At 43.5% G+C, this 19,205-nt stretch overlaps 1 protein-coding gene across 1 annotated transcript; it reads right to left on the reverse strand.

The window, feature by feature from the left end:
• Window positions 1-391: 391 nt before the first annotated feature.
• Window positions 392-18,987, reverse strand: LOC134069666 (transient receptor potential cation channel subfamily M member 4-like). The gene is made up of 28 exons (XM_062525693.1): window positions 18,711-18,987; window positions 17,984-18,045; window positions 17,691-17,868; window positions 17,107-17,287; window positions 16,058-16,227; window positions 15,719-15,896; window positions 15,050-15,114; window positions 14,568-14,786; window positions 13,935-14,037; window positions 13,506-13,627; window positions 12,869-13,189; window positions 12,007-12,108; window positions 11,388-11,516; window positions 10,990-11,119; window positions 10,480-10,625; window positions 9,930-10,042; window positions 9,160-9,285; window positions 8,890-8,939; window positions 8,082-8,311; window positions 7,758-7,873; window positions 7,272-7,404; window positions 6,898-7,072; window positions 6,390-6,555; window positions 5,936-6,117; window positions 4,702-4,834; window positions 2,959-3,031; window positions 2,715-2,808; window positions 392-2,376 (listed from the first exon to the last, which is right to left on the reverse strand). Exons 1-28 carry the CDS (start codon window positions 18,774-18,776, stop codon window positions 2,345-2,347), a joined length of 3,795 nt encoding a protein of 1,264 aa, XP_062381677.1. The 5' UTR covers window positions 18,777-18,987; the 3' UTR covers window positions 392-2,344.
• Between the last annotated feature and the right edge of the window lie 218 nt (window positions 18,988-19,205).

The following is a 19,205-nucleotide window of genomic DNA, read 5'->3' on the forward strand; positions in this document are numbered from 1 at the left end:
TCCCTCTCAATGGCAAGTCCATTACAGCACATAATATGACCTTCAATTGATCTGTTCGCCGCTGAAACTTCATCTCGAGCTCCTACGTTCTCTGCACTCTCCTCTGCCCCCTTTCTCCCTTTCACCTCCTCCTTTCACCCTTTCTCTTTCCACCATCTCTCTTTTTTCCCCCTAAAGGTCACTTCTTCTATCCATCATGGGTGAGCTGACCGACTCTTACCCTTTTGTCTCTGGTTACGAGCAAGAAGCTGCCCGCTTATTAGCAACCTGCTGTAGGACAGGAGAAAATAGAAAACGTGCATCAACGTAGAGACTAACAGCTTATCTCCAAATAATTTTTAACGTCAGATGTGCGATCAATCTTGGTCATTGAGTCGAGACAAGACGTCCGTGGGATTGTTAACCTTTATTACAAATACTTTGATATGGTCATAGATGCCTTGAACATAATTGAGAAGCAGAAGTACAAGGTGTCAAACAAACAGTGAATTGCTGGATAGGAACAAATGGTATTGAAGAGGTAGTCTAAATATGAGTAAGAGAAAGGGGGAGAGGGAGAGAGAGGGAGTGAGAGAGAGGGGGGAGAGAGGGAGAGAGAGAGAGTGAGGGAGAGAGAGAGAGAGAGAGAGAGAGAGAGAGAGAGAGGGAGAGAGAGAGAGAGGGAGAGAGAAAGAGAGAGGGAGAAAGAGAGAGAGATAGAGAGAGAGAAAGAGAGAGAGGGAGAGAGAGAGAAAGAGAGAGAGAGAGGGAGAGAGAGAATTAGATGACTCTTAACCTCAAAAGAAATGTGAGAAGCATTGACACATGTTGCAGAAGTATGTGTTCACTCCTCGCCCCATCTCTGGGGCCATTTCTGCTGAGCTGTTCCATACCCCTAAACGCCATCTTTTAAAATAAGACCCTGCATACCACACATTACCACATTACCGCTGACGCACAATATTTTAAAGAATAAAGAAAAATAATGAAATACTTAAGAAACAATGACACACAACTTTAAAATGCCGATTGAACCAAGAAAGTGGTTAAGTGGGACAACTTGTTAAGTAACACCGTATAGTTTACAGACTAATGGGTAAGTAAAACTGTCAAGCCCTTATGTGGCTACAGCTAGCGATGAAATCCCTGGAGTCAGCTTGTCCCAGCATAAGGAACTGGAGTGAGAACACCCTCACAATGTACAGTAGAATAAACAGCAGCGACAACCGTAAAACCAGAAGGACTTTCTAATCGATTGCCCACTTATCTTGTTATTACTCTGTAGCCTGAGTGGCAATATTTTACTGTAGACAAAAAAAAAAAAATACAATTGCGAGCACAGTACATTAGTACTGTTGTAACATTTGGTTATAAGAAAAAGTGCTACTGAGTTCTCCAATATGTATCAAAAATAGAATGTAAACATAAATACAATTCCAGCATTATATTTGGTTTTCCTAGTATACACTGCGTTTCGTAACTATATATTATTCTGTTTAAAATCCCATACTCTGTGCAAACAGTAGTGTACAGTAGCTTCTTTGCTAACATACACAGCAGCTAACCTGCTAATGCCATGTCCATTTTCTTTCTCCCTCTGTGGTTATATGTAAACACACAGAGTTAGCCTAGCGTTAACTGGCAGGCAACCGGATTACAGCTGGTCGCCCAGCACAGGGCAGTTAGCTGTGTGGTTGCCCCGAGTACCATGACCCAGTGTAAATCTGTCTTTTTCTGCAGCACTGTTTCTGTTTGGCATATATTAAAAACCATAACAACGATCAGATACAAAAAATTGCAAAGTCATATGACACAGGTTTAAACAAAAAAATACAGGAATAAGTGCAAAGCAATGCAGAAGTATCTTGCCATTCATTCTGTTAAAAAAAAAACACCACCACCACATACACCCGCCCCCCACCCCCAAGTCTTGTTTCTGAGTAAAGCAACCCTCCTCTAAACCAACACCTCCCCCCCAAACACACACACGCACGCACACACGCACGCACGCACGCACGCACGCGCACACACATAGACACACACACACACACACACACACACACACCTCCATCCAGGTCTGTGTCCAATGAAGGGGGAAAGCAGGTCGGGTCCCGGGGGGACACTTTGCACAGGGGAACATTGAGAACAATGAAGTGCAAAGTGAGCGCCATTTCAAAAATGGAAATAGAACACAATGAGGGGCCCTTTAACGATAAAAGGCAAAAAAGTTGTTAAAAAAAATGTGTTGGTGAAAGGGGCAAGAAACACACTGCCCGCTTTTGACCCTGAGACAAAGTGTGTGTGTGTGTGTGTGTGGTATGAGTACTCATGACAACGAGTAAAAAAATAAAATAAATAAAAATGATCAGCTTGATGCAAAGGATGATTGCTGCGTTTCTGAAAAAGAGAAAGAGGAACAAAAAGTTTTCTTTTTAAGAAAAGGAACAAAAACGTCACCTTCTTTGAAATGCTTGGAAATATTTGCAGAGAGTTCTTGAGAAGCCACTGACAGATGTATAGTAGGATAAGGATATTCTTTGAGCACACTGAGGAAGGCATTAAGCCGAAACGCGTCTGTGCAATAAAACACGCTTATATGCAAAGTGCGGCCTTTTTCCTTTTCTGAGTAAGCATATAAGTTTGGCCAAGCAACATACTGTAAGAGACTGAGTGAAGCCTGCTCCTACCATACAAATTAATAGAGATAAGATGCACAAAGAGACTGAGGGACGTACCACTGAGAGTAGGTGGGGGACGAGAGGGCTTCACCACATTGGCCTGTGTCAGACTCTCAATGAGCCACTGCATGGAACTGGAGCAAAACTCCATCTGGGGGGGAAATAGGGTAGAAGAGAGAGAGAGAGAGAGAGAGACAGAGAGAGAGAGGATGTGAGGACACGTGGACACAAATGACACAAAGTGAGCACTTTAGAGGCCCTGATGTTCCATAACTATAGCAGCAGTGTTAATGGAACATACTTGTGACTCCAGAGCTCTCAGTCGGTGATCCACGTCCCTCATCTCCGCCATCTGTTTGATCATACCATCCACTCTGTGACACAGAGAGAGAGAGAGAGAGAGAGGAAGAAGGAAATAAAGAAAGAAAGACAGAAAGAAAGTCAAAGAAAGAAGGAAAGAAAGAAAGAAAAAAAGAAAGACGAAGACAGAAAGAAAGACAGAAAGAAGAGATTAACATCAATAAACGATAACTCAGGTCGCACGTGACACTGCGATCCTATCAGGCGATCCTATCTTTGTATGACGCTGGTTCTGCACCTGCAGCTCAACTAGTACAGCGAGATCCTAACACCGCAGAGGTCATGGGTTGAGCTCCCATGGAGAACACACTCCAGAAGATATAGACATCCGCCCTGCCCTCTCTCCCTCTCCCTCTCCCTCAATAAAGGGTTCACTTCTGACACACGGAAAAGTCGTAAGTCACCCAGACCTGCGCACTCAAGGCGAATAAACAATGATGACATAACACTCCAGCCAGTGTTCTGTCCCACACAATAACAAGCACAGGTGAAGAGTTTTGAAACTGAACGCAATAACTAATGAAGCAATGCAATGGAACATTTTTTCCCCTCCACAATATTGTCAGGGTGGCTGGCAGGTACACGTGCAGTCACGAACAATAGTGCTGCAGGTTCTCCTTGTATCAGGAAAGATATGTTACCCACTATGTCTTTGTTGTTATGATAAACTAAGTGAGTTTGTTTCCATAACATCAGTGGAGATGAGCTGTTCGACATTAAGTTTTAAGTTGGGGGGGGGAATTAAATACAGTACAATGAATCTTTTAAGCTGTGATGAATAAAAACAAATATTGAAACAATTTTCTGCTGCATGTATGTTTAAATATCCAACCATCCTCCCTCCCCAACCACTATGTGCTGATCAAACTGAATATATGTATAGAGATCGCTAAGACATGTGACCAACTTCATCAAAACACAAAGAATTATGGGTATGTTTGGCTCGCCTGATGCCAGCCCATGTAAACTAGTGTTCTGGGTCTATGATCTGGCATGATAATAATAAAAACTAAGCGTGAAAAAAGTGTGTGAAAAACAGAACATAATCTTGCGCTTCCTTACTGATGCTATCCATGCCATTTCTCGCCTTTTTGTCACCTCTGAAACATGGCGTGTACTATTATTTTTTCACGCTGGAAAACGATAAAAGATAAGCTTCATGTTACTCTATTGAATTTTATAACACAGCAGGTAAACGGCATTTCGACAACTGCACTTCGTTGTTTCCGCACATCAGTAAAACAACTTAAGTTTTGGGCCACCGATTCCCAAAATGCGTTGCGTTTTACGTCACGTTGTCAATCTCTATTGAAAAACACCATTGAGTCCACAGCCAAATGTGTGCATATCTTTACATAGAGGGCCGTAAACACACACAGTAAACAGAGAAACCCTATTATTGTATGAAACAAACAACAAACAAACACCTGCTTAATCCTATTGTAAAGGGGTGTTGCAAGAATGTGATTTTACTGATAAATCTATTTTAACGTCATATAGGAGCATGACGGCTTCATTCTCCAAGTCAAACAAAGTGGAGGAGCTCTTCTATTAGAGGGTTTACCGTAATCTCGACGTTAATGACTAAACCCCATTCTTGGAATACCCCTCTGGCATACTGTGGTGTGGGAGAGGGAAGAGGGTGCAAAGCGCTCCTCCTCAGAAATGTCGGCAGAGCGCTCACTTGACAGACATCCTCTTGAGCCTCTCAGAGTCGCTGGCCCTCTGCTTCTTGCTCTCGTCGGACAGGAAGTTCTCCTTCTGAATCCCCTCCCACGTCATCAGGCGGTTGGCCGCTTTCCCCTCCAGCTCCTGGGCTGTAAGAGTGGGCCAATAAATATGTCATACAGTAGATGGATGGCAATTAGCAAAGCAACGGCTAGACACAGTTGCCATGTCAGGAGGCAGTTTCTAGTCTTTAGCAAAATAAGGGACATGAAAAATACTCTTATATGTCATGTAGTCAATTATAATCATGCCATCATGCCATAATTATGATTTACTGCATGACATTATCACACATATATAATTACTGTTGGTGCTTATCCAGAACAGCCTTGAGGGAAAAAATGAAGAATGAAGCTCTTATGTGTGAAAGGCCATTCAAATTAGAGCCCAAACAATAACTCGGAGCGCTGACATTATCAGCCGATATTATCATAACGACCCAATATGAGCTATTTGCCAATCTATTGCTATAGGTGTTTATAACGGGCGATAATAATAATTAAAAAAATCAATTAAGTAGGCCTAAAGGAAAGCATTTAACCTAGCACCCCATCACCACCAATAGGAATAGGCCTACAAGCAGACATTGGGGGGGTGTCCTGATTTTGGCCAATTTCTCCTAGACATAACCTTTTCAGAGTCTAGTTGGTGGTCACCCTACTCCTGCTACTTTTGAGTCTACTGTATGTGTAGCCTCCACTTCCTCTTTTAAACACAAATTATCAACTTGTCACAACAGATGCCTTTCATTAGGATGTCACATACTGTAGTTAGGCCTATTAAGACACAATGTTCCACCATGATCAGCATTTCCATATACTAAATATTACATTACAGCACATTTACGTTGTGCTTGTTGAAAATACATATGGGCTGATTTATAGATTATCATTGGTATTGGTCCATTGGTTGGGCTCTAGTACAAATGTTATCAGCAAACATGATGGGCAGCTGTCTGAACTCAATATGACAGCCAAGCTCTTATTTTTGGGCCATACCAGACTCTCTGACTTTGGTTAAGATTAGCTATGCTAAACAACCCCACACTGAGGGTGGGTCGGTGTGTACAGTATGCGTGTGTGTGTGTGTGTGTGTGTGTGTGTGTGTGTGTATTCAGTGACAGGCGCTGCCAGAGTTGCACATTCTTCCATAACCTTCAAGTGACATCTATAAATAAAACGGCATCTCACCAAAGTGATGGATCTTGACGGAGGGGACCTTGCGGATGTTTCTCTTGACGAGGATGTGCAGGTGAGAGAGGATGATGAAGGGGGGAGCCAGCGAGGGCTTGGAGTGGTACTCCACGATCAGGTTGTACCGCTGGAACTTCCAGTAGGTGTCACTGCGCTCCTGAACCTTTGAGAACGTGTAACTGGGGGGCGCAGAGCAAGGGAAGCATATTTTTATGCACGTGTATTTGTAGGCTGTAGGCCTAATTCAATAACACGAATCGCTTGCACCTCTCAAAGGGGCATCATGGATGAGGGTGTCACTCAAGCCTTTTCGAGCCTTTCAAATTCCTTGAGTGGAATAGTGTTCACAAAGTAGTCCCTGAACATTTCACACTCTAAAGAGTCCAACTATAGTTATAAGTGAGAGTAGAGAAATGGCTAAGCTTGAGAGGGGAGATCTATGTTGAGTTACCTGAACATGGCAATCAGGAGGTTGATGAGTAGAATGTTGGTGACCAGCAGGTAGACCACCAGCAGGACTACCACTAGCCAGTTAGCATAGACGTCCCGACAGGGCTCATCGCCCTGCTCTATCAATGTCCTGTTATTAGTGCAGGGCATGTCCCAGTGTTTTCCAGCTAAACAGAGAGAGAGAGAGAGAGAGAGAGAGAGAGAGAGAAATGGTTTATTGCTTTATCTCTGACATAAACAAAGTTATATAACTACTGAACCCTTACTCTGTGAACCCTTAAGGAAGAAATGCATTTTTATTTTTTATTTTTTTATCCAAAGCAACGTATACGGCTGTCAATTATTACAAGGGACAGTCATCCCAGAGCAACTCAGGGTTAAGTGCCTTGCTCAAGGGCACAATGGTGGCAGTGGCCACTATGCTACCACAGCCCTGTTAATAGAACGTTAACGTTTCTCCATAATCTATAGCCTCCAGTATCAAAGTAAAGTAAAATGGTGTTCATTACTGTCTACTTCCTCCACAGGTATCTGTCCAAATATATGCAGATAGGGCCTGTAGAACACCCGACGAAATATCCTATGAGGATTCGGGTCATAGGCGTACAGAAGCGCCTGATTGGCCACCCCGTATGCCATCAACCACACCGCCAGGAAGAAGAGGAAGAAGAACACATCCTTCATCTGGTAGAGAAAAGTAAACATTCCACACGATGAGTCAGTCAAATACAGCATATTAACACATACATGTACATATTCCCATCATGTTGATCCTTGAATTTCCTCTTGGGGATCAATAAAGTATCTATCTATCTATCTTTCTACAGTATCTATTTATCTATCTAGCTATCTGGTTTAGTAAGTTGAGTGAACTGCCTCCTACCATCTTGCCGACGATGATGATCTTGGGCCCGAGCTGCTTGTGAATGGCAAAGATGTGAATGAGTCTGATGGTGAACACCATGTAATCCAGACAAAGAGCGCCACGGCCCAGCTCATATGTCCATTTGAACATCCTAACACACACACAAACACACACACACACACACACACATACATTACAAACACCAGTATGTACAAATACAAAAATACATATGTTACACATTATGTACCTCTGCTAAAACAACACTGAGGCACAGGACTAAAAACACAACACTAGAAACCTCACAAGAAACAACAACCAGGTACTGTAGGACACGCTCACACTCAGACATGCACTAAACACCCTGAAAGCCAGTACTAGTATGTCAAGATTTCAGAACTTCACTTCAGGTACTGGTCTATTCAATGAGTAACAACGCCCTCTGCTGGTCTACAGACAGAACGTCACTTGCCAGGGAATAATTAAGCCAGTCAATGGTCGTCATACCTGCAGATAAGGCCAATGATGAAGAGGATGAAAGCAACAAGGTCACAATTATTCCACACATCCTGTGAATATAACCGCAGCCTCTGGCGAAGGGTCATACTACCAACAAAAAATGTCTGCAAGAGAGCGGGAGAAGAAAACGAGAGATGATGGGAGAACTTTACACTTCAAACCAACTAAGATTGACTAGGCCTATATAATTGACCATGAAATTGTCAATTCAATGCTTTTGTTGTGTTTCTCTTTAGTATGTGAGGGTGATTATTTTGACACAGAAATTCTATTTCCTAAGGATGACTGAAATAAGGTTTCTGGTCTTTGTACCTCTCGAAACTCCTCGCAGACGATGGTGAACACCCAGAAGTAGAGCACGTATTCAGCTATAGCTGGGCCACGCGGTGGCGGCGGCTTGAAGTCCACCAATAGGACGTAAGCATAGAGGAACAGGAAGAGAAAGTACATCAGGACGTTGCCTTGGAACGACGTCACCGGCGCGTACCAGAACTGGCGCCAGCGGGAGAACACAAAAGGGCGCTTTTTTGGAGGTGGGGAACCTGTTTTCCAGAGAGAAACACAGACAGACAGATTGACGGACACATCAAGCAAAATCAACTCAACAGTATCTCCGAATTATTACATCTGAATCAATGCGTTTCCGAACATCATGACACAGATTCATCAGAGTATTTAGCAATGTGCCAAATGCATTTCAATGTTTCAGTGGTTTCAATGTGTTCCATAAAAAACTTAAGACAGAGAAAAACACTGATAAAGACAGACAGAGAAACATAAAGAAGCAGAGGACGTGAGAGGGTGGCAGTGATAAAATAGCAGCAGAGTGTTCCCAATGGGCACTGGGCACAATACTGCAACGCTGGAGCGCTAAAGACAGAGCCTTACACTGAAAGTGTAACAATGGAGGTGCAGAACATGTTGAGTGAGGAGAGGGTGGTGACTAGTGAAAACGAACGAGGGGACACAAAGCGGCTGTCAAATAAAGAAAGGAATACTGAGTGATGAGAGAAAAAGAGGTAGAGGAGGAGGAGGATGATAAGGAGAACAGGGAGGATGTGGAGGAGGAGGAGGAGGAGGAGGAGAAGGGAGAGAGGGACAGGAGGAGGATGGCACAGACCTTTCGTGGTTATCCTTATATGGCCATCGGCTTCGGCCTCCTCTGCTTCGCTGTCACGCGACCGTGACGGAGTGAAGTGTGTTTATGAGAGAAATGGAGAGAAGGGAGGTAGAGAGAGGGAGAGAGGGAGGACAGGAGAGAAAAAGGGACAGAAAGCGAATCACAAGATGGGAAAGAAAACGCACAAATGATTCAATGAATACATGCATGGAACGGACATGAATATCAACAGAGATAAATGAAAGAGAAATACGAGACACAAACACGTACTCAGGACTTAGGTGTTTGATGTCGGAGAAGGAGAAGACCGTCTCTCCGTAGTGCTGGTGGTGGTCTTTTGCCTGTGGGCCTCCTTCTCCTGTCTCGGCGGTGGCCTCTTCAGGCTCCTCCGGGTCTCTACCACAGAGGTGAAGACAAGAGAGCAGAGTAAACACAACAACATATCTGCAATGAGGGGGCCAATCAGCTCACCAGGGCATAGCTGGCAATGAAATGTGATATCGTTATGTCAAGTGCATGGGGGAGTTTATGGATTACTTCAATTGGCTGTAATGGTCAAAATCTAAGAGACATACATTTGATGAGGCTCTGAAGATGACACATAGCACCTTTTGGTGAAAATTGTGAAAATGGCATGGTCTGTGAAAAATAACGCTTTCAATATAATCCAATATGTTAGGCATGTCAATTAGAATGCCATGTCTTGGGATCACCAGAGACATCCCCATTAGCTACAGCCCATTTTTACTCTGGCACCCCCTTGTGGTCAGAGTGTGCTTCCTCAAAATTGGATCTAGAGTGCACATATTAGGGTATTCAGTTCAGACAACAACAATATCAACTAAATACTATTTAAACTGTTATTACTGTTTGTAGCTTTGTAACACATCTTTTGGTAGTTATCAGTTCTCTAGATAGAACTTCCATGAATGAATATAGTGAATCATCCATCATCCAACCATCTTCCTCCTCCATTTGAGATTAGCAAGAGAGAGACTGGAGAGCAGGAGCTGGTAGAGTCTCGTCAGGCGCTCACACACCTGAACGAGATGAGGTTGGTGTAGCAGAGGGGAGGGATGAAGAAGGTGAGGATGAGTTTCCACACCTCCGTACTTCTGTCCATGTCTCCCCACCAGATCTGAGACAGCAGAGACTACCAGGGGAGCGCATTTCAGGAGGTGGTGGGAGAAAGAGAGAGAGAGAGAGAGAGAGAGAGAGAGACACTTTCAAAATGCTAATATGTAAACAAGTATCAGAAATAAAACAAACGGCAAGAAAACTGTATACAGTATTCTAAAAATATCTGCTCACCAAGAGACACAAATGACCTCCAGGGAGATTAGACATAAAAACAGCATGAAGGCAAGCAGTCAGACAGGTAAGTTTGCAACCTATCACAATATGCTTGGATACAACAGAGGCATTTAATACAATTAACTCTACATTTTCAAAATGTTCTATAGTTACATTTTCCATATTCCAGTTTCAAAATGGCCTCACAGTTCCACTGATCTTGAGGCACTGATCTATAAAGAATAGCGTTCTTTAGAGGTCAAAGACGCCCACAAAAAAACATGTCCACCAGCTGACCTGCACTCCGTCGTGGCTGAAGAAGACGCGAGCGTCGGCCGCCATGGCCATCTGTAGACAGGTGGCCGCGCCCCACACCGGAGACTTCCTGATGAGCAGCGTGAACGAGCGGCTCTCACTGCTCTCATAGCACTTACTGAACACACCTGCACAGACACACAGAGAGGATGAGTGAGTTTAAGAGTGAGCGGATGAGTGAGTGAGTGAGTGAGTGAGTGAGTGAGTGTATTCAAACACTGTTGTTTGGCTGTTTTGCTTTTTTGTCATGCCAAATCATTATAATTCACTAAATCTGACTGAGACAGACACAGAGATGGAGAGAGTGTGTTAGTAAGGGAGGGAGTGAGAGACAGAGGCAGAGAAAGCAAAAGATGAAAGGAAAAACTATGCCAATCCACACCCCATGCATGGTCAAGGTGTCTTAATATTCATTTTACACTATTCCATCTTATGGACTAAAGTCTTCAACATTTTCTCTTTTCACTGCTGTACTGAGTTTGTCTCTCATACCGTATGCCAGGTTCTCAAACATCTGTGCCAACTCCTTCATGGAGTTTTTAGTCTCAGTCTCCACCTCCAGCTTGGACAGCTCTCTCAGCAGCTTACAGCCACTCAGAGCACTGAGCACTGACTCTCCTGCCTGGCAGAGGAGAGAGAGGGAAAGGGCAGAGAGAGAGAGAGAGAGAGAGAGCAAGAGAGATACATGGTTTATTGCGTTCTCTCGGACATTAGCATACATGAAATGGAGTTATGTAACTACTGAACCCTTTCTCTGTGAACCCTTACAGAAGACTGTGGGCCTGACATTAAAATGCTAAACATTTCCACTTTAAATCTTACTGGCACCAGGGGGCCTCTGACTATAAAGTGGACATCCCTGACCCTTCAGTGACCCGGAAGTGCTTTACCATCTCCCAGAAATAGATGGCCATCTCTCTGCGGTTCTGAAGCACGGCCCAGATGAAGAGCGAGGCCCAGGGGTAGAGACAGCGCTTCTGACGGTACACACACGGACCCTGCAGGAACTTGCACACTCTCTAGAACACAAAATGGGAGAATGGCCTACTTAGTCAAAGTACGGAACATATCAAACTCCCAACATCCAACAAAAAGACCAATTATGTTACACTTTTCTTGAGACAAAACCACTTTTTGCCACAAAAATAAGACCACATTTATGATTTATCGTGATATTACACTAATGTGTATTCAAATTAATGTACGTCAAAGTACAAGACAGTGCTGTAATGTACTGAACTGCTGTATGTAACATACTTAGGTTGATAATGTATGTGGGCATAAACAAATTATATTGTTCTTTGTCATTAGGTATAATGTGCAGTGTGGACATATTCATTCTAATTAGGGGGGCATTCAGTTCTAATTAGGGGGGCATTTCGTTTTTACTGTTTACTGTTATAATCAATATTTATAGGCCTATAGCATAACAATAATTAGGCTATTAATGTATGTTTAAGTGAGGAGGCAAAGTAAACGCGAGCATAATCCTGTGTATGGTGGCTTTACCTTGAAAGCTCTTCTCTTAGAGGTCACGATGTCAAGCGATAAGGGGCCATAGTAAAAAGGCTGACACACATCCCCTAACAAATTCTCCAGGACACGAGACACCTGCAAGGAAACCCAAGGAGTAAGGTCAGTTCCAACTCATTTCCTGTCCGACATAAAAAAATAAGTGTAAACACATTTTCCGCGTCCTAAGCATCCAGTAAGTTTACTTCATACGTCTCACAAGACAACCCTCCCCCCCAATGGCCTCTTCTCTGGGGTGAGAGGTTACGGTGTTTCTCTGGATCTGATGACTTCAGTTCATGGAACAGGAGGCCAAAAAGTAGTGGCCCAATGCACAAATGAAGCTGTGCTAAAGAAAAGAAAAGAAAACTAAAAAGAAGGATTTCAAGTGTGCGAACCTTTTTCCATTTTTTATGATCTACCCTTGTTCTGCACCTTGACCTCGGATGTGCACAAACTTTTTCACTATAACCAATGCACAAATGAGACTAGTATAGAGACATTACAACACAAACTACCTCAACAGAGAAACAGTAGGTTCTCCTGTGTGGCATAGTTTGCAGAATGGTTTGATGAAGCATATTGTGTGGGTTTTTAATCATGATAACAGCTTTGTATAATGACTTTTGTCATCAACCGTACCAGCTTTTTGGTACATCATTCTCCAGCTTATCTCAAAATATATTTATACATTGTAGTAAGAACAGATACATCCTGTGGAGGTCTTTGAAGATAGGTAACTAATAAGGGGCCATTTATTGTGCTGTATATCCACAATAGTCACCATCAATTCTACACAAATATAAATATTTCCCAGGATATCTACTGAGCTGTCCACCATTTCCATAATGCAGCTCACCTCGTACAGGCTGAGCTCTTTGGACGGCCGGGTCATTTCCAACTCTTTCGGGGACACCGACAGCGGGTCCGAGAGGGAGGTTGAGGAGCCAATGCCGTGGCCAAGGCCGTGGCCGAGGCCGGCGGCGTTGGTGCGCAGGGCGAGGTGGTACTGGAGGAGGGCGTAGACGACCGAGCTGTCCGAGACGGAGCGGTACAGGCTCTCCAGGCGCCCGTTGGTCAGGTAGTCCAGAATGTTCAGGCCGTTTTCGGTGAAGAGGCGCACAAACTCCGGCTTGTCGTTGACCAGTGCGTCGGTCATGAAGTCTTCAAGATCGTCACACTGCATAACACACAATAGATACAGTGTGGCTCAGTCTCCCAGAGAAGTTACAATGAACTACTGTAGGACTACATAACAATTCATGCGACCTTCGGTATCCTGAAAGGCACTAACTATAACTATTAACTAAGTTATTACTATTATTATTATTATTACATTCAAAAACAATGGTTTTGTATGGTACTATATCACAATGCGTTTAGCCATACAGTATACAGTATACTTAAGTGATACATTTATGCTACGTTTGTGCACTAGATGGGCTCCTCCATGCCACATCTATTCTTTGTCATCCGTTTCCCAGGATGCTCCTCACCTTCCATTGGATGTCGCCATTGAACAGCTCACTCCTGGCGATGTCCACCCTGTTCCAGGTCACAGCAAGCTTCAGCTCCTCAGTGTATGGGCTTGAGTCTGCCGATGTGCAGCGTTTGCTTGCTGAAACACACACACACACACACACACACACGCACACACACACACACACACACACACACACACACACACATTTAGAACAGACCATATTCAACCACTACAACATTATTTCCAGGCGTTCTCCATATGCCAGCCTATCGTGTTTCATAAAACTAACTGTATGCATTTAGTATAACTGTTCTCAGCAGGCAATATGGTTTCAGACATGTTGAAGTGAGCTCCACAGTCTTGTAATTATCCCCTTTCGTAACGTAGCTTGGCAGGCATGCAATTCTGTGTGCACGCCATAGTCAGTAGCAATTTGCGCTACCTTGGACAAGAGCTCGTAGTAACACAGTGTCAAAGTCATCCGGTCCCTCCTGTTCTCTATTGTAGATGGAGATCAGGTCTCTGTTCTGGTAGATACTGAGTGCCTGGAATGAAAACAGGAAACAGGTGGCTTTGAACTAACGTCAGTTGCTCCAAGGTGAAGTATACGTTTACCATCAAAAAGTTTAAAAGTACAGCTGTGTTAATAGTCTATGTATATAGTCTACGTTGGATTTTTAAGTGTTACGGTCAATATCCTCAATTGCCATATCTTTGGTACAGCCATACTGTACATGGTGAATACAAAATCAGTTATGTGCATGAAAATTACTGAAAGAACATTGTATGGTAGCAAAAGACCCTTTCTGTTCCTAGAGGGTATCTGGATGAAATGTTCAAGACCAACAGATTCTTGGAATGAACTGATTTTATGACTTTAGCTTAATTCTCTATAAAATGTTCTGTTTGTTTGCCCTCCACGTTACCATTAACCATTAACATGAACTGTTTTTCTGTGTTGCCACGTTTGTTTACGCAGCTGAAAGGTCTATAGACTGTACTGTATGACCAAGACTGAACTGGAGCAGGATTTCATTCAGTCCCTCTTCTAATGACCTCCAGTGACCCCACCTACCCTCTCGGTCAGTTTGTCCGTGTCTGCCTCAGACGGGAAGTGCTTCCTGATTCGCTCGGCCAGCCTCTCCTTCAGCTCTCCCCCAGAGCTTGCGTCACTCTTGGACTCTCCAGCGCTGATCAGGGGATTCTCCAGGAGATCCCCGACCAGGTTGGCCACACCGCCAGAGCCAACCAGGACCAACCAGGGCACCCCCATTTTCAAAGAGCCATCCAATCTCTGCAGCACATTATGGAAGAGTAACATTATTGCATATTGCAGTGATCAAGACAAGCTGTAGTTTATTTGGCAACACTTTACTCATACATGAACAACACATCCACTAAAGCATTAGGTACTCGTGAAATAACGAAGTGAAGTAATGCACAAATCATGAATTCATTCATGCATGAATTCATGATAATTCATGTAGGCCTACCATTACCGTAAACCTGGTGCAAAGGTAACATGGGAAAAATAAAGCAGATTTCCCTGACACTGACCTCCATATTGCTGACATCTCCTGCCACCAGCAAACACAGCACAGGAATATTGATGGTTCCACTACCTACACAAATACAAATACAGACAACATACAAACAGACATGTCAGACAGATGAAACATCATGAAACATTAACTTGCTTAAACAACCAAAAGCAGAGTGGGATCGATAAACAACCCATGATCCTTTGCTGATCAACCGTCCGCTTTCACTTTTGAATGAAGTTCCATTGCAAGAAGTAACCGGACTACTTACAGAGTGACAAGAAAGACATGAATCAGAGGCACAAAACAGTGGCCTGTAATACTTAGCATTATACAGAAATATCAGACGTTGGGAAGGCCAACTCAAGTGAAAGGAGCATTCTGCACTGCAGCATTATGAACAGCCATGTAATAATCAGAGAAAATGTATTTGAATGACTATCTTTACATAGGTAACATATAGACATACAGTTTTGATACAGTAATTTCCTGTGTATTAATCACATTGTGTATAAGCTGCAGGATAGTGCTTTATGCAAGTTAAAATAAACAAAACCATATTAATACCACATCAAAGGCCCCCGTGTTTTGTACAAGCCGCAGTTAATAGTTGGGAAATTATGGTAGACTTGTGGTGTGCTTTAAGGTGTTTCACAAAACAGTTGATGATCCTTGACTGCCTCACCCCATATCCCAGTGCGCTGACGGGATATGTAATCCTCCAGACGCGCCCTGAAACCATTCTCCCCACCGCGCCGGCCTACACTCCCGTCATCCACCAGAAGAAAAGCCTGGTAGTTCTTGTCAAGGCAACACGAGTCGCTGAATTTGGTGTCAGCATGGTACTTTGCTGGGAAGCAACCCTAAAATACACAGAGTTGGGGAGAGAGGTGAAGGGGAGGTAAATCCCTTTTTGTACCTTTGTGTATGTGCATATTTAGACAAAGTATTGTCATAGTGATTGTGTATGTGCATATTCAGATGAACTGTTGCCATATTGATTGTCTGACGCTTACTGTAGTACCTCAGGGTTGATCAGCTGTTCCCGATTATGGACCAGTCCCCATGATGCAATCCCTATGGCAACCACCTTGTTGTGGGAGACGGAGGATGCAGCAGTGGCGTGGTCCCTTACAGCCTCTCCCACACAGCGCCCCACACCCTCTCGCAGACCCTCCGTTAGGATCCAGGCCCCTGTGTGTGTTCACGTGGGTACGAAACAACACACACAAAAAGGAGAAGAGAGAAGGTCCACAGGGATGAACTCAAAAAGAAAAACTACGGTGACAATTGCTGAATGTAGTGATTTTAAAAATCCTTTTAAGCTTGAGTGAGTAGTTTTAAGATTTTAAATACAAGAGCGATGCACCATTTGAATCAATGTACAATGCTCCCTTATAGGAGAGAAGGAGAAATCCAGCCGATTTCCACATGGATCTTGATTGCTAGACGTCTACAAATACTGTCGATAGGGGGAAAAAATGACCAAAATCGGTGCAGATGATGGCCAGTGCTCCTAGTGAACTCCTTTAGATGATGCCCCCAGACGTAGTGCTGTAGCCCACAGGGACCACTGGCCATTAGCTGCAGCTACTCCAGTTCGGTAGCACCGATTTTGATATTTTTTTTTTCCCTATCGACAGTACTCGGCGACGTCTAGCAATCAAGATCCGTGAAAAAATTGCCCGGATATCTCAATAGGCAATGATAAGACATGTCAATGTTTTTTTTAACACATATGCATACACACGTGTTCATAAACAGCAACTCATTTGAAGAAAAAGATCATTAAAGGGGGAAAAATGATTAAACAGTATTGGTCAAAACAAACTGATGAACACACTCTGGGCTCTTCCATTTGTGTCTCCTCGGCCCTCGAACCTCAGTCCTCCGGCTCGTTCCTACTGATCTATAAAGAGCGCTGGATAGACTATCCCATTGTTGCCGCCCCATCATTCTTTATAGATCAGTGGGAATGAGCCGGACGACCGAGGATTGAGGACCGAGGAGAGACAATCAGAAGAGTCCTCTGTCGAGCCCTCACCCTTAGTGAAAAGGTTGTGTGACTTCTACCTGTGCTTTGGGACGCCTTGACCAGTCCCTGTCGCAGTACCTCTCGCACCCACGCCTGGACCTTTGATTTGCCCTCTCCGCCCACCACAGACACCACCAGGTTGGGCAGACTCAAGCCCCATTTGGCCGTTATCATGCTGTAGGCGATGTGGGCTGGGGTGTCGGACGACAGACGCAAGTACTGCATGAGGGATGGAGTCAAATTAAATCAACCTTTGGAATGAACAAAGTCAACTCTATTCCAGGCTAAACCATTCTAATCTGAAACCATCTGAAGCTAAACAGAAAAGGAGGAAAGAGATTCAAAAGCCTTTTATTCAAGAGCTCTTGATTTTCATTCAAGTATTTGTTTGGAGTCAGATAAGAATACATTCAGAACTCTTTGTGACAATAGACATTTTATCCACCCCACTATACAGCCACATCAAACATCATGATGAGATATAACAGCAAATACCCTTGACATCGGACATAATGCAACAAAAACTCCATTCCAACATTTGTGGCTAATTTTGTCAGTCATAACAAAAAATAATACTAAATATATATACTTTTTACATCCTCAACTCAAGATGGCCACTCACATAGCTGTGTCTCTTACTAGCCCCATCAAACTCTACTTCACCAAAGGCGTCTGTGGGAGCCTCGGAGGAATGCTGAGCAGAGTCCCAGTGGCTGACCATGGCTGTGCTGAAGTAGTCGCCAAGGGCAATTGCCTGATGGTCCTTTTTGGGGCCCCCACATTGGCACCGCAGGCCATTGCTGTGTGAAGTGCAAAAACAAGGCTGTAGCAGAATGCAAGAGGTACAGGTGGTACAATACAAAAGGAATTAACAACTATTACAAAAACAAAAAAAACTCTCAACCTCACGCTCACCTTGAGGCATCTTCCACAAATGTTGTGCACAGTCTCTTTTTGATTACTTTGGGGATCCAACTCTAGAAACACAAATATTCGTATTATGTGCCCAGAAAAACAAAACAAAGACTGGAACACAAAACAAACTATTGTGGAAAATTTACCAAAATATTACTGTTGCTTAAATGTTGCCACATCCATTTTTTTAAAAAAATATTTTACATTTAAAAAGTATGCTTTTCCCCTGACAGCAAATAGACCTACATTGTTGTGATTTGCACTTGCAGGCTGTGTTATGGCACGTCACATATTTCAAAGGGGTAGACTACATTTCCGGAACTAAACAATACAGTAAAGGTAACTACGAAGCAAATCTCGTAATACGGTGGTTGTCTCGTTGATTCATATATGTTACTGCTAAAAGCAATTAAGCAGTCTTGTTTCAGTGCTAACGTAAACATCCTCAGAGTGGACAGGGAGGTGAACTGATTCTCCCCGGCTCGGCTTGCAGCTGTAACCTAGTCACTCTCAGTTCCGCATTTTAAACAATCTAATTCGCATGGTCTCTCGTGTTAACAGGATTTGGGATAATGCATGTGGTAACGTGCACTACTCTCTCGTGAAAACGTCATTCATTGTTAGTTATTATTGGTGAGTGCGTTTAGATGTGTTTAAGTAGTAGGCTATCGTTCACGTTTTGTTTGGCTGCCATATGGCAAGACTTCAGCATTCCTTTACATCTTACCTGATCGTTCTCAGTTTTGGATACTCCACCTGCCTTCTCTCCTCCATCGACTTCTGACTCGTCCATCAAGCTTCGTGTAAAACTTAACAGACGCTGTGATCTCGGACAGAAGAGGATTTGATCTTTGTGCAAGTCAAACAAATTTGGTCGAACTTCAGTTCTTTTCCCTGCACATAGCTGGTGTTAACTGCCTACCTGTTGATTCAGGTGGAGTCCAGAGTAAGGTGTGGCCCAAAAACATGCAGGAAAAAGAAACAGGAGGAAGGTAGCAGCCCTAACTTTTGTGTAGCCGAGGCTACATTTCGAGGCGTGCCCAAAGAGCGTCAAAAGGGGAAGCGAGATGTGGATGTCAGCCAAGTCAACTGCGCTGTGTTGTCCACAGTGATTGTAGAGAGCACGCTATTGTTGATAGATAATATCAGTGTTGAGTGTTGTTGACCATAAACCTACGAGTATTGTGATGTGTCTGACTGAATTAAACGTATTAACTTCAGT

This window comes from Sardina pilchardus, chromosome 22 (genome assembly GCF_963854185.1).
Source record: "Sardina pilchardus chromosome 22, fSarPil1.1, whole genome shotgun sequence".
NCBI classification, from domain to species: domain Eukaryota; kingdom Metazoa; phylum Chordata; class Actinopteri; order Clupeiformes; family Clupeidae; genus Sardina; species Sardina pilchardus.